Source organism: Heterodontus francisci, chromosome 7, assembly GCF_036365525.1.
Source record: "Heterodontus francisci isolate sHetFra1 chromosome 7, sHetFra1.hap1, whole genome shotgun sequence".
Lineage (NCBI taxonomy): Eukaryota > Metazoa > Chordata > Chondrichthyes > Heterodontiformes > Heterodontidae > Heterodontus > Heterodontus francisci.
In genome coordinates this window covers 130,789,154-130,805,555 of record NC_090377.1, presented here as the reverse complement: position 1 = coordinate 130,805,555, position 16,402 = coordinate 130,789,154, and the positions used below count along the sequence as shown (strand labels likewise).

Here is a 16,402-nt window from a genome sequence, read left to right as displayed (position 1 = left end):
TCCATCCCTGGTCTTTGTTGGGCGAGGACAGAAACTGGGAGTTCTATACTTGCTCACAGTGCCCTAGGTTAGGCAGGACAATGAAACCAGAATTTCTGCTGTTGGTCAGGGTGTGCACGTGACCATCAATAAATGCTGACGTAGCCAGCGACGCCCACAACCCAAAAACAAATAAAATAAAAAATCAGGTGCGTTGGGGATAAGTCTTGTCTACATTAAATAGTTTTTTTCAATCTAAGTTATTGGATTAAAACTGAAGACTTCTCGTGACCACGCAACTGAGAAAGGAGAAGTGTCAGCCTTGGCTTCCTGCCTCTGAGTGAGAAGATTGTGGGTTCAAGCCCCACTCCAGAAACTTGAGCAGAAAATCTAAGTTGATGTGCCAGTGCAGTACTGAAGGAGTGCTGCCTTTTGGATGAGATGTTAAACTAAGACCCAGTTTGCCCTCTCAGGTGGACGTAAAAGATCCCATTGCATTGTAGTGAAGAACAGCTGGGGGGGGAGGTGGGGGGGGGTGGGGTGCGGTTCTCCCTGGCTAATATTTATCCCTCGACCAACATCATTACAACAGATAGCTGGTCATTATCTCATTGCTGTTTGCAGGACCTTGCTGTGTTCAAATGAACTGCTGCATTTCTTACATTACAACAGTGACTTCACTGCAAAAGTGCTTCATTGGCTGTGAAGTACTTTGGGACATCCTGAGGTTGTGAAAGGTGCAAAAAATGCATGTCTTTCTTTGTTTATAAGGATAATTTAGAGCATGATCATTGTGGCTGAGTAAAACCGGTTATGAATCGATTTGAGTGATACATATTTAAATTGATAATCACTCACTTCCACTCTTTACAGATCGAAGGTGCTTTTGCTCAAGGACTTGGGCTTTTCACCATGGAGGAGCTTAAATATTCTCCCAAAGGGGTACTTTACACTCGGGGGCCAACCCAGTACAAGATCCCTGCTGTTTGTGATATTCCAGAGCAGCTGAATGTGTCTTTGTTATCAGGATCACAAAATCCAAAAGCCATCTACTCCTCCAAAGTAAGTTCCAGACACCCAAGCTGGGGTGGCGGGCTGGTAGTCTGTTTCACACCAGGTTACATGTGCATATCTAACTCTAACAGTAAAGCTAATGTGGAACTCAGCAGAGCAGCAGTTCCCAGGTTTAAGTCCCAGTCTGTGCTGCTGGCTCATCTCATCTGGGATAGTCATAGAAGAGGTACAATTGGGCTCAGCAGAGAGGGAAAATCAGCTAAGTCATGATCGTTGTTCAGAGACACCTGCTGGAAAGAGAGTGAGTGAGTGAGAGAAATGAGAAAGACGGTAAGAAAACAAGAGTGAGAGAAAGAGAGCATGAAAGAGAAAGTGAGAGAAAGAGAAAGGGTATAAGAAAGAGAGGGAGAGTGTGTGGCATGTGTCTGGCCAGCAGATGAGCAGAGAAACAATCCCATGGTTAAATAGGTCAAATCATGTATAACAGATGGTGCTTTGAGTGAGGTATTGAAGTAACCATATTATCATATCAGAGTAGAAATGATCTCATCTGAAGACAGAAGTAGTAGTCTTGGTCTACAGCTTCATATGTTACCTTATATTTCCGTCCCAACTGTAGGGGATCAGTGAGTCAGCTGTGCTTGCCGGCTGTTCTGTGCTTTACGCCATTAAGGATGCAATTGCAGCAGCAAGAAGAGAGACCGGTTTAACAGGGACTTTCACTTTGAACAGTCCTTCCACCCCAGAACGGATTCGCATGGCATGCATTGATCAGTTTACTGAGATGGTAAGGCAGGCACTTTTGTTTAAATCACAGATTTCTAATTATTGCAACACACTTGGTCTTTCTATATTTTCCAGCATGGTTGCCCTCTCGTTACAGGTGCCAATCAGTGAGTCTGAATCTACTCCATGGGCCATCATTGTGTGAAAGACACTGGAAATAATGTCTCCACTCAGCAATACAGGTGCTGTGTGAAAATGTATTGTAAATCCACTCACACTTAGTGATTCTATCAACTAGACACACAAGAGGTAAAAGAAACCAGGCATTGTATAATCAGCTTTCTGAACAGCATTACTAAATTAAAGTGAATTAATATCTCATCATATTCTACTATGTCTTAGCCTATGTGCCTTTCATCTAGATTAAATTCCAGTTTGCATTCTTGCAGGCTGTGCAATCATTTTCTGTGTCTGCATTCTGTTCCTGACATTTGGTTTGGTAGTCACTCTTTCCCATGACCAGCAGACCATAGGTGAAGTTGTATTTATTCATACAAAGAGTGCCTGCTACATAGAACGGGCATCTTGGCAGCAGAGTGAAGGTACACCCATGGAACTATTTTGTGACTGCATTGAGGTGACAATAGGATGAATCTTCTTCATCTGTATCTATCTTGTGATGTGTGTCACCAAACATCAGCTTCCTTATAGAAACTCCAGTTGGGGAAAAGTTTAACCTAACTCAGCTAGCAGAAAGTGGGTGCCACTCTGATCAATATTAGGGCATAAATCCAACATTTTGCCCAATATCGTTGGTCTCCTGATAGGTGTGTTAGGTTATAATTTCCCCCAAACAAGCCCCACATAAGGCCTTTTTTAATTAGACCAATACTGAGGGAGGACACTTGAGTTACCCAAGAGGCATTGAAGAAAAACATTAAATCATTATAACAAGTACACTAGGGCACCCCTAATCACAAAATCAACAAAAGGTCTAAATAAAATAACATCCTTAATAAAACAGAAAAAAAAACAATCAAATACTATTATAAGTATCTGATACTCTGTATCCTGCAGATCCCATTGGTCATGAAAGGCCTCAAGTGTAGCAGTGGACACTGCATGCTCCCACTCCAAGGCCACTCGGGCACAGACAATGCAACGGAAGAAGCATAAAGCCAGGGTGACCCTGTGCCCTTTGCATATGGACTCTGCCCATTCTGCATCAGTAGTTTTAATTGTGCCTTTTTAGTTGCTCATTAATTGATTAGCTCTCCAGTTCTCAGTAATGCAGGACACCAGAAAGAAGAGAGATCAACACTGAACCCAATCATTCAATTACTGAGAAGGACATGGAGCAATCTATTTGCAAAAAGGGCGACAGGTTAAGGGGGATATAAGCCTAGGGTCATGATTATAAAGAGCACTCCATGTCAGAGATCAGAACTCAGCAATCTCGGCATAATAGCAAAACAGCCCTTGATTGCTATGGAGGACACCAATCCAAGGCACATCTACCCCTCCCTCAATGATTTCAGGGGTTCATTATTGGCCTGGGGCGACAGACATGGTTTGGTAGTGATGCATGTGGGGAATGTTGGTGAAACAGACAGGCGCTCAAATACACTTGATGCTTCATTAAAGGCAGCCTTCTATTCAACCAAAATTATCATTGACTGAGCTTCAGATCAATTGTGGGAAGCAAAACTCTTGGTGTTTACCTCAGAATGGGATTTAGTTGTCACTGTCCTGTATCTTTAGCATCAACAAAATCTCTGTGATGGATTCAACATGGACTTGGCAACCTGCTTTGCCGCCCATGCCGAGGTAGCAATGTGATCCAATTATCATACACTGCATGAACAACACCTCTGCTACTCACCAATATTTAACAAGTCATTAAAGGTACACAGCACTAGAACAAACTTAGTGGGGTAGTGCTGACAGATTGGGAAATCATTACTATATTAATGATCTGAAGTAGATTAGGTGCTTTCCGACACCTGTTCCTGGACAGCAAACGTTTGGTTAAATTTTCTGCTTAAACTGAGGATGTTAGTGTGGGAAATAAAATGCTTCCAATTGTATGCACCCATTATTGGTATCAAGCACTTCAGAGTAAGGTTCCCTCTACAATGCCCTACTAAACACTCCCAGTCAGGTACAGCATGAGTTAGATACAGAGTAAAGCTCCCTCTGCACTATTCTGGAAGAACGTGCCAGGAGCTGCACTGTGCATACCTACGAATGAGATGCCCGACCTGGTAACCTGCTACATGCATGTTAAACAGCGGAAGCAGGATGCTATAACAATCCCACAATCAACAGCTCTGCAGTTCTGCCATATCTAATGATAGCGAGAATGTAGGTGGGCAATTAAAGAACTAATGGCAGGAGGAGGCTGCATAATTCTCAATGATGTTAGATTCCAGCAAGTGAGTAGAAAAGACAAGGTTGTAACGATCTTCAGCTAGAAGTGTGAGTGGATAATTCATCTTGGCCTCCTCTTGAGGTGTGCACCAACACAGATATCAGTCTCCAGGCAATTCGATTAACTCCATGTGATATCAAAAAACAGCTGAGCATGCTGAACAGCTGAGTATGGTAAAGGCTATGGGCCCCGCCAATGCTGGGGCCCATAGCATTTGTGAGTATTAAGCATATGTAAGGAGGTATGCGGAATGGGTAATGCCTTCTATGCAGTGATTGATGGAGTAAAATAATTTCCAAATGTTCCCTGAAAATTTCTGCTCAAATACTATGTCTATTGAGTCTCATTTATGCTCTATAAAAATGGTAACTGGAATCAGGTTCGATCTATTGGACATACAGTCCAAAGGGACTATAGATTTATTACAATGGCCAGCAGTTAGTGGTAATTGATATACTTTGGCCTAAATGGGTTCCGAATCCAAATTTTAAGGGAATGTTGAGGACAGGAACGGAGGCTTGGGGGCAACATAAAATCGGAACAGGATTCATCGGACAGGAAGTCTGACATCGTGACGTCCCATCCCTATTTTTTTCATTGTGTCAAACAATGAAGATGGAGTTCCAATGGCAGGCAGGCAATTAAAATACTTTAGAAGCCAATTGAATGCGATTTTATGGAGCGGGTTGAATTTTTATAAATGGCACACGAGTCTCACAGGGCATCAGAGGCTCACCTCCTTCAAGGTAGAAGAGGGTGGCTAGCTGCAAGGGGAGGCCATGAGGAGGGCAACCAACAAGGATATGGCAGGGCCATGAAGGAAGGGCTGTGCGCATCACGTCAGGAGAGAGGAGAAGGTGGGTAGAGCTGTGGGGGGTGAGGGGGTGTATGCCTTTACATGCAGGGCAATGGGCAATAAGCACCAGGGCAAGGCTCACTAGTAGGGGCCACTGGCAGGGAAGAACTGCCTTTCAGGAGAGGCCAACTATCATGGGTCTCATTCATCCAGGCTTCTTGGACCCCGTCGAAGATGAAGTGCAGCAGAAGGGAGGGAGGGCCAGGCACCGGCAGCATCAGTGCAATGGCCTGTGATGCCACAGGAGGGTCAGCAGCGGCCTCCAGATGCTGGAGAAGGGCGCACAGGAGGAAGAGAGGGGGCTGCCTCATGCAAAAGGAGGTACCTTCCAGAGATGATGGACAGGCTGAAGCTTAACTACCTGCAGATATCCGAGAGGCAATGCCAATGAAGACTACATTGCTCCAGGGAGGCTGTCGCTGACCAGTGCGCTATGATGCAGGACAAGCTGTGCCCCAGGGGACTTGGTGGGAATCTGATTCCAGTAGCACTGAAGGTCACCATGCCACTGAACATTTCCACCTCTGGATCATTCCAGGGATCCACAGGGGGCGTGTGGAATCTCATAGCCAGCATCGAGGAGGTAATCAATGCCGGTTCAGGAGGGCCGGAGACTATGTGCATTTCCGTACCGATCCCAACTCTCAAGACGGCTGTCAGTGGATTCCCCCAGGTGCGGGGGTAATTGACTGCAGGCATGTGACCATCAAGCTCCTAAACACCTGCCAGTGGCCTTCATCAACAGGAAGAGCTTCCACTCCCTTAATGTGCAACTCGTCTGTGACCACCATAAATGAATCCTGCAAGTATGTGGATGCTTCCTGGGAAGTTGCCAGGTGCCACATTTTGGGGCAGTCCCAGGTGCTGGAATTTTTCCGGCTTCCCTCCAGCCTTCAGGGATGGATCCTTGGAGACAAGTGATACCTACAAAGGACATGGCTACTGACATCCGTGAGGAACCCATGCACAGATGCAGAGGTACGTTACAACACTTGCCACGGGACAACGCGAACTATCATAGCGCAGGCTATAGGTCTGCTGAAGATGAGATTCAGATGCCTAGATCGGTCTGGCGGAGTCCTTCAGTATGCCCTGGCGAGGCTCTCATGTATCATGGTCTGCTGTGCACTGCACAACCTGGTCCTGCAGAGGAGGGGGGCAGTCGATGTTCAACGTGAAAAGTGAGGAGCACACTATCTCCTTGGACGATGAGGATGCAGAGAGAGAAGATGGGCAAGCCAGGCCAAATGAAGGACCTCAAGGACAATAGGAGAGATGTGAAAGGGAGGCTCTTGATGCCCTTATACATTCTCCTTTCCTTTGATGTTTACTGCCCTATGTACTACAACAATAAAGACCTACCTTTATGCAGCCATGTTGTCACCTTCCTTCCTTAAGGGTGCATCGGCTAATGAAACATTCGCATAGAGACAATCTGCTGAGGCTACAGAGTTGACCCCTCGCAGCATGTTCTATCACATTCAGCCTCTTCATAGAGGCTGGAATTTTTCAAAGGGCCAAGTTCTTGACAGAAAGTAAAGGGAGGGAGACTATACTTAGCAACAAGGATTTATTTACACTCACATAACAGAAGGCAATTTTCACCTGGAGCAGACACTCACCCGTGAAAACCCTGTGATTCTAACTGCACATCTTAATTCTCTTTCTTGAACCTCTACGTGGTGCAAGCCTTGTAATGGCAGCTGAGGTGGAGGCTGCCTGCTGACCTTGCTGCCCCATTGCTAGGGATGACCTTAGCGGTCATCCTCTGGATGCTTTGGGCCTGGAGATCCTCAGCATGCTGGGTATGACCCTCTGTTGGCAGATATGTTGCAGGAACATGTGACACTGGAAGGAACTTGCGACACTGGCAGAGAGGAAGAGGAACTGCTGGCGACACCAGGAGCACCCTAAGAGGTGGACAGCCGCTTCTCCTCCCTTACAAGGCAAACCTGGGCCTCCCTGCTGACCTGAGAGGGTAGAGGACCAGGTAGTGACTCCAGTCCCCTGTCTCCCTCTTGCTTTTCCACTGCTGCCTTGTGTTCATGGTCAAGATGAGGTCTGCACAAATGTCCTGCAGACACTGGGTGCTCTGCTGGATGTGGTTCTCCAGGATTGCTGCCAATCTCTCGATGGAGGATGCCACTTGTGCACCAGTCAGAGATAGTGCAGCACTCAAAGCCTGGGTGGACTCCTCCATCATCTGCACTTGGGCATGCATTGCCCCAGCATCTCTGTCAGGTGTTGCCAGACCGCTCGCTGCAGCACTTTCCCTAATGCTGCTGACACCACAGGCACATCATGAGCCTGGGTGGGGCTCAGCATGGGCCTGGCCTCCCACAGTTCTCCGACTGTCAGAGGCCTGGTTTGTCACAGCCTCCATCGGCTGTTTGGGTGCTTGTGTGCTGTGCTCACCAGTTTGTGTGCACAGATCTAAACTAGAGGACAGACCCACTGAGGTGCAAGTATCTGCGCTGGTGGAGGGTGCAGGAGTATGAGATGCCGATAGACCATCTGAGGTTCCTTCCTCCTCCTCAGAGGTGGCAGGCTCTCCCAGGGATTCGGAGGCTGCCTGATGTGGCACCGTTTTACCTGCGTGAGAAAACAGAGACATGTTGGGGACAAAGGCTTGACCTTCTGCCCCAGAATCATTTATGGCGCAGAAGGATGCAGAGCTCTGTGGGCATCAAATGAATAGCATGGTTCCATCGCTGCAGATGCAGTCTTGTGCCCCATGGTGAACTGACTCACTGTCTTGGGAAGGTGCTCCTGCCTCCCCTCTGTCATGCTCCAACTGTCCTGTGAACAAACCAGCTCCATGGCCTCCTCCTCCATCGCTATCAGCACATGTAGAAGTGGCAGCACCACCAAAATTAAAGACAGGGCCTCTGTTTAACATAAATAAAAACAAGAAATGCTGGAACCACTCAGCAGGTCTGGCAGCATCTGTGGAAGGAGAAGCAGAGTTAAAGTTTCGGGTCAGTGACCCTTCTTCGGAACTGGTCTTCAGAAGTATTATTGAGTTATTATTGACTTATTGAGTTCCGAAGAAGGGTCACTGACCCGAAACGTTAACTTTGCTTCGCTTTCCACAGATGCTGCCAGACCTGCTGAGTGGTTCCAGCATTTCTTGTTTTGATTTCAGATTTCCAGTATCCGCAGTATTTTGCTTTTATCTCAGTTCAATGAAGGCATCTCTGAAGATGTAGTATTCCTATAGAAACGTAGTAGAATGTCAGCCTATAAGAATGCTCAGATATTGGGGCTTGAATGTACATGGGTAGAAATTGGTATGTGTTTCGTATATTTTCGGGTCCAAAAAGGGCATCACGAAGTTGGATTCTGTAATGTGACTTTCCAAGTCGAAACACCTCCAGAACAATAAGCAATGCAATATTGGCTGGAGCACATGATAGGCGTTCATGTGACCGCCTTAAACAAATGAAAGCATCATTTAAATGTGTGAATAAGGATACTGCAACTGAATCAGGACCCTTTTATGAAATTGGTGGCCCTGCACGCATGAAACGTCACTTCCTCAACCCTCAGAGTGTGCATACGGATGCCACTAAGATCCCAAATTAAAATAAAACAGAGGAGCTGTCAATGCTACATGCACTGCTGTTTGGTAATTCACTTAATGGGGCATCAGTATCGCGTGCTGCTGGTGTCAAAGGCAGCAAGCATCTCTTAAAGGGGAAGTGCACTTAGGCTGCAAGCAACTGCACCTGAGGATTGTGGACAATGCAGACATAAAAGAAGCTGCAAGAATGGGCCCCACTCCCATTTTTCTGACACTGCCTTGAAGATATTGGTAGAGGAAGTTGTCAAAAGAGACATCTTCTATCCACCAGGTGGTAGAAGATTTCTTGGCAAACTGCCTGACATGAATGGCACAGGTGTCATAGTGGGTCATTCCCAAAAGTGTTGCCCTCAGGACATGGCTTGACTTCAGGAAAAAGATCAATGACCTAACTAAGATGAATACAGTTAACCCCCTAACTCATATCTCTTATTGATTGGCATCCTTTCATCTGCGAGAGATGATGGGAATGCAGCCTCAGAACTTTGGTTAGGTCAGATGAGATCATCTGCTGTACTTCTTTTGATGGCTAAACAAGCCAATTCTGAAAAGGCAAAGTCTGCCACAAGTGCCACACATGAAGTTGCCCCTTGTCGGTGGTGGGGGATAATCTCTACTGACGCCTGTTTTGCAGGGCTGGCGTGTGCTTTGGAGCTTCTGAAACCACATGTCATCGTGCTGCCGGCAAATTCCTGTCCACAGCTGGATATCACCATTTGCATCGATCGTCAGCTAGAGTTTCCCACTTGTTATGATTGATGTTGAGGGATTTCATGTCTCTTTTGCCAGCATCCTTGAATCGGAGTTTTGGGCGCCCTGTTGGTCTCTTAGCATGGGCTACCTCCCCATATAGCATATCCTTGGGGATGTGGCCATCATCCATGCTATGCACATGCCCAAGTCAGAGAAGCCTTCTTTGCTTGATTAGCGCTAGCATGCTTGGCATGTTTGCCCTCGAAAGGACTACTTCATGTGATACTGAAGATGCGTCATAGACACCAGAGATGGAAGTTATTGAGCCTTTTTTCTTGGTAGGTGTAAGCTGCCCAGGCTTCGCTGCCATACAGCATTGTGTTGAGGATACAGGCCTTGTAGATAAGCATGTTGGTTCTGCAGGTCAATTTGTTGTTTCTCTATGCCCGTTTTGTTAGTCAGCCAAAGTTGTTGGCTGTCATTCCAATGAATGTGCTGAGCTCTTCATCAAGAGACAAGTTATCTGTCACCATAGATCCAAAGTAGCAGAATTTGCTGACTGCTTCCAGTGGTGTGGTGTTGAGTCTGATACAGGTGGAGACACATAGAAACATAGAAAATAGGAGCAGGAGTAGGCCATTCAGCCCTTTGAGCCTGCTCCGCCATTCATTATGATCATGGCTGATCATCCAACTCAGTAACCTGTTCCCGCTTTCGTCCCATATCCTTTGATCCCTTTAAACCCAAGTGCTATATCTATCTCCTTCTTGAAAACATGCAATGTTTCGGCCTCAACTGCTTTCTGTGGTCGCGAATTCCACAGGTTCACCACTCTCTGGGTGAAGAAATTTCTCCTCATGTCAGTCCTGAATGGTTTACCCCATATCCTGAGACGATGACCCCTGGTTCTGGACACCCCACCATCGGGAACATCCTTCCTGCATCTACCCGGTCAAGTCCTGTTAGAATTTTATAGGTTTCTATGAGATCCCCCCGCACTCTTCTGAACTCCAGTGAATATAATCCTAACTGACTCAATCTCTCCTCATACGTCAGTCCCGCCATCCCAGGAATCAGTCTGGTAAACCTTGGCTGCACTCTAAAGCAAGAACATCCTTTCTCAGATAAGAAGACCAAAACTGCACACAATATTCCAGGTGTGGCTTCACCAAGGCCCTGTATAATTGCAGCAAGACATCCCTGCTCCTGTACTCGAATCCTCTCTCTATGAAGGCCAACATACCATTTGCCTTTTTTACCGCCTGTTGGACCTGCATGCTTACCTTCACCGACTGGTGTACGAGAACACCCAAGTCTCGTTGTATATTCCCCTCTCTCAGTTTATAGCCGTTCAGATAATAATCTGCCTTCCTGCTTCTGCTGCCAAAGTGGATAACCTCACATTTATCCACATTATACTGCATCTGCCATGCATTTGTCCACTCACTCAACTTGTCCAAATCATCCTGAAGCCTCTCTGCATCCTCCTCGCAACTCACCCTCCCACTCAGTTTTGTGTCATCTACAAATTTGGAAATATTACATTCAGTTCCCTCATCTAAATCATTAATATATATTGTGAATTGCTGCGGTCCTTGAACCGATCCCTGCGGTACCCCCACTAGTCACTGCCTGCCATTCGGAAAAAAGACCCATTTATCCCTACTCTTTGTTTTCTGTCTGCCAACCAATTTTCTATCCATTGCAATACTCTACCCCCAATCCCATGTGCTTTAATTTTACACGCTAATCTCTTATGTGGGACTTTGTCGAAATCCTTCTGAAAGTCCAAATAAACCACATCCACTGGCTCCCCCTCATCAACTCTACTAGTTACATCCTCGAAGAATTGTAGTAGATTTGTCAAGCATGATTTCCCTTTCGTAAATCCATGCTGCCTCTGCCCGATTCTACCACTATTCTCCAAGTGCTCTGCTATAAAATCTTTGATAATGGACTCTAGAATTTTCCCCACTACCGATGTCAGGCTAACTGGTCTATAATTCCCTGCTTTCTCTCTACCTTCCTTTTTAAATAGTGGGGTTACATTAGCTACCCTCCAATCTGTAGGAACCGATCCAGAGTCTATAGAATCTTGGAAGATGACCACCAATGCATCCACTATTTCTAGGGCCACTTCCTTAAGTACTCTGGGATGTAGATTATCAGGCCCTAAGGATTTATCAGCCTTCAATCCCATCAATTTCCCCAACACCATTTCTCTACTGATGCTGATTTCCTTTAGTTCCTCTCTCTCACTAAACCCTGTGTTCCCCAACATTTCTGGTGATATTTGTGTCCTCCTTTGTGAAGACAGAACCAAAGTATGCATTTAGTTGGTCAGCCATTTCTTGGTTCACCATAATAAATTCCCCTGTTTTTGACTGTAAGGGACCTACATTTGTCTTCACTAATCTTTTTCTCTTCACATACCTTTCGAAACTTTTACAGTCAGTTTTTATGTTCCCCGCAAGCTTGTTCTCATACTCTATTTTCCCCTTCTTAATCAATCCCTTGGTCCACCTTTGCTGAATTCTAAACTGCTCCCAATCCTCAGGTCTGTTGTTTTTTCTGGCAAATTTATATGCCTCTTCCTTGGATCTAATGCTATCTCTAATTTCCCTTGTAAGCCATGGTTTGGCTACCTTTCCCGTTTTACTTTTGCGCCAGACAGGAATAAACAATTGTTGCAGTTTATCCATGCGTTCTTTGAATGTTTGCCATTGCCTATCCACCGTCATCCCTTTAAGTAACGTTTCCCAATCCATTATAGCCAACTTGTGCCTCATACCTTCGTAGTTTCCTTTACTAAGATTCAGGACTCTAGTCTCAGAATCAACTACGTCACTCTCCATCTTGATGCAGAATTCTATCATATTATGGTTGCTCATCCCCTGAGCAGCACAACACCCTGCACCATAACTAAATTTTTCCTGACACTGATGGTGAGGGAGAACATGACACAGGCATGGGACAGACAATCCATGAGCCTTTGGTGCTGGTCTTCAGTCTGGGCAACTAGTGCAGCATCATCAGCATACAGAAGGTCTCTGATCAGCACATGCTACACTTTTGTCTTGGCTTTCAGTCTTCTTCCATGTCGGCAGGAAAAACATTGGTCAAGAGAACAGAGAAAAAGATACAAAATAGAGTAAGGGCTATTATGCAGCCCAGTTTCACCCCAATCTTGATCTCAAAACTGTCAGAATTGGAGCCGTTTGACTGGTGCCGTGCATGTTGTCTTGGAATGGCCACTGACTCCCAAGCATCAAGGAAAGCACCGAGAAAGGATGGAATACCAGCTGAGCTACTCAAGTATGGAAAGCCCCAGCTCCTGCCATACCTCCACGACCTCCTCCTTCCCTGCTGGAGAGAAGGCTCTGTCCTAGAGGATATGCGTGCGCAAACATCATCACATTATACAAGAACAAAGGCGATCAAGGAGATTGCAACAACGACCAGGGCATCTCGCTCCTCAGCACCACTGGGAAGGTCTTTGCAAGAGTAATGCTACCGAGGCTCCATTGAATAGCCAAAAGAATATACCCAGAGGCACAATGTGGCTTCAGAGCAGGCAGATGCACAGTGGACATGATTGATTGTGGTTGACTCTTAAATGCCCTCTGAAATGGCCGAGCAAGCCACTCAGTTGTATCTAATCACTACAAAGTCAATAAGGATGAAACTGGACTGGCCACCTGGCATCGACCTAGGCACCAAAAACAACAACGGGAAACCCAGCCCTGTGAACCCTGCAAAGTCCTCCTTACTAACATCTGGGAGCTTGCCCCAAAGTTGGGAGAGCTGTCCCACAGACTAGACAACAGCCTGACACAGTCAGACTCACCAAATCATACCTTACAGACAATGTCTCAGACACCGCCATCATCATCCCGGCAATTTCCTGTCCCACCGGCAGGACAGACGTGGCAGAGGTGGTGGCACAGTGGTATACATCTGGGAGGGAGTTGCCCTGGGAGTCCTCAACATCGACTCCGGACCCCATGAAGTCTCATGGCATCAGGTCAAACATGAGCAAGGAAACCTCCTGCTGATTACCACCTACAGCATCCCCCCCACCACCCCTCAGTTGATGAATCAGTACTCCTCCATGTTGAACACCACTTGGAGGAAGCACTAAGGGTGGCAAGGGCGCAGAATGTACTCTGGGTGAGGGACTTCAATGTCCACCACCAAGAGTGGCTAGGTAACACCACTACTGACCGAGCTGGCCGAGTCCTAAAGGACATAGCTGCTAGACTGGGTCTGCGGCAAATGGTGAGGGAACCAACAAGTGGGAAAAATATACTTGACCTCGTTCTCACCAATCTGCCTACTGCAGATGCATTTGTCCATGACAGTATTGGTGGTGTGACCACCGCACAGTCCTTGTGGAGACAAAGTCCCGTCTTCACATTGAGGATACCCTCCATCGTGTTGTGTAGCACGACCGCCGTGCTAAATGGGATAGATTTCGAACAGATCTAGAAATGCAAAACTGGGCATCCATGAGGTGCTGTGGGCCATCAGCAGCAGCAGAATTGTACTCAACCACGATCTGTAACCACATAGCCCAGCATATCCCCCACTCTACCATTACTATCAAGTCAGGGGATCAACTGTGGTTCAATGAAGAGTGCAGGAGGGCATGCCAGGAGCAGCACCAGACACACCTCAAAATAGGGTGTCAACCTGATGAAGCTACAACCCAGGACTACTTGCATGCCAAACAGTGTAAGCAGCATGCGATAGGCAGAGTTAGGTGATCCCATAACTAACGAATCAGATTTAAGCTCTGCAGTCCTGCCACATCCAATTGTGAATGGTGGTGGACTATTAAACAAGTAACTGGAGGAGGTGGCTCCACAAGTATCCCCATCCTCAATGATGAGGGAGCCCAGCAAATCAGTGCAAAAGATAAGGCAGAAGCATTTGCAATTATATTCAGCCAGAAGTGCTGAGTGGATGATCCATTTCAGCATCCTCCTGAAGTCTTCAGCTTCATATTTGCCAGTCTTCATGCAATTTGATTCTCTCCGCGTGATATCAAGAAACGATTGAAGGCACTGGATACTGCAAAGGCTATGGGCCCTGAGAACATTCCGGCAATAGTACTGAAGACCCTCAGATACTGAAGCAGTATGTGTAGAAATTCATCAAGACCTGGACAATATCCAGGCTTGGGCTGATAAATGGCAAGTAACATTTGCGCCACACAAGTGCCAGACAATGACCATCTACAACAAGAGAGAATCTAACCATCTCCCCTTGACATTCAACAGCATTACCATCGCTGAATCCCCCACTATCAACATCCTAGGGGCTACCATTTACCAAAAACTGAACTGGAGTAGCTGTATAAATACTGTGACTACAACAGCAGGTCAGAGGCTAGGAATCCTGCGGTGAGTAACTCACCTCCTAACTCCCCAAAGCCTGTCCACCATCTACAAGGCACAAGTCAGGAGTGTGATGGAATACTCTCCACTTGCCTGGATGGGTGCAGTTCCAACAACACTCAAGAAGCTTGACACCATCCAGGACAAAGCAGCCCACTTGATTGGCACACCATCCACAAACATTCACTCCCTCCACCACCGACACACAGTGGCAGCAGTGTGTACCATCTACAAGATGCAGTGTAGTAACGCACCAAGGCTCCTTAGACAGCACCTTCCAAACCCGCGACCTCTACCACCTCGAAGGACAAGGGCAGCAGATGCATGGGAACACCACCATCTGCAAGTTCCCCTCCAAAACACACACCATCCTGATTTGAAACTATATTGCCATTGCTTCACTGTCACTGTCATGATCAAAATCCTGGAACTCCCTTCCTAACAGCAATGTGGGTATCCCTACCCCACATTGACTGCAGCGGTTCAAGAAGGCAGCTCACCACCACCTTCTCTAGGGCAATCAGGGATGGACAATAAATGCTGGCCTAGCTAGCGATGCCCAAACCCATGAACAAATATTTTTAAAAAATCTTCTCCCTATGACAGTTTCAAGAGAAGTGCAGAAGAGTGGCAGGTGAGAGCCAGAGCGGAGATTTAAAAGAGCGAGAGCTGAAAGACAGAATGAAGATTTAAAAGAGCAGGAGCTGGAGACAGAATGGAGATTTAAAAGAGCAGGAGCTGAGAGACAGAGCAGATTTAAAACAACAGGAGCTGAGAGACAGAGCAGAGAAAAAAACAGTGTGATGTCACAGGAAACCAGGTTATTGGTTGATGAGTATTTCTCCCATCCGGAGGGGAAGGAAGAGGTAAGAGATGCTGGAGTCTTCAGGGTGTGTGCCACTCTCAAACCTGTACTCAGCACTGGAGACTGCTGGGAGTGATGACACCTTGAAGGAGTGCAGTCCAGACCATGGCATCAATGGGCAAGGAGGGAACAGCAAAGTAGAAATTCTGTCGTTCTACGAGATTCCATAGTTATGGGGACAGAGAGGCATTTCTGTAACCATCATCGTGAGTCCCACATTGTGTGTTGCCTCTCTGGTGCTAGGGTAAAGGACATCATGGAGAGGGTGCAGAATATTCTGCAGGGGGAAAGGAGTGAGCCAGATGTTATGGTACACATCAGTACCAACGACATAGAGAGAGCAGGTATTGAGGTCCTACGGTCAGATTTTCAGGACCTAGGGAGGAAATTTTAAAAAGTAGTACGACGAAGATAGTGATCTCTGGATTACTCCCAGTGCTACGTGCTAGGGAGAGTAGAAATAGAAAGGTAGGGATGATCAATGCATGGATAAGGAATGACGCAAGAGGGAGGTATTCAGATTCTTGGGGCATTAGGACCAATTCTGGTGCAGGAGGCAGCTATTCAAAAGGGACTAGTTGGACCTCAATGGGACTGGGACCAATGTCCTCATGGGGAGGTTCACTAGTGTGGTTGGGGACAGTTTAAACTAAACTGGCAGGAGAATAGGCACCAGCTAATAGAAGGAGAAAAGAGTAATAAGGTGCATAAAGGAGTGAGAGTGTTGGACATTACTCGAAAGCCACATTAGATAGGAGTAGACCAAGAAGGACTAAGAGGAATACAAAGAAAGGTTTTGAATGCTTGTATGTAAATGCACAAAGTGTGATGAATAATGTTGGTGAGCAACAAGCAC

General features: G+C 46.4%; 1 protein-coding gene across 3 annotated transcripts in view; it reads left to right on the top strand.

Annotated features, from left to right (window-relative positions):
• The window catches only part of LOC137372321 (aldehyde oxidase 1-like), a 119,896-nt gene extending 117,715 nt beyond the window's left edge, over nt 1-2,181 (top strand). For all 3 annotated transcript variants that reach the window (XM_068036160.1, XM_068036159.1, XM_068036158.1), the window contains 3 exons: nt 853-1,041; nt 1,613-1,780; nt 1,877-2,181. In XM_068036160.1, the coding sequence (XP_067892261.1) occupies nt 853-1,041; nt 1,613-1,780; nt 1,877-1,924 (405 nt within the window). In that variant the 3' untranslated portion in view covers nt 1,925-2,181. The remainder of the gene's footprint in view (nt 1-852; nt 1,042-1,612; nt 1,781-1,876) is intronic.
• Nucleotides 2,182-16,402: the final 14,221 nt, after the last annotated feature.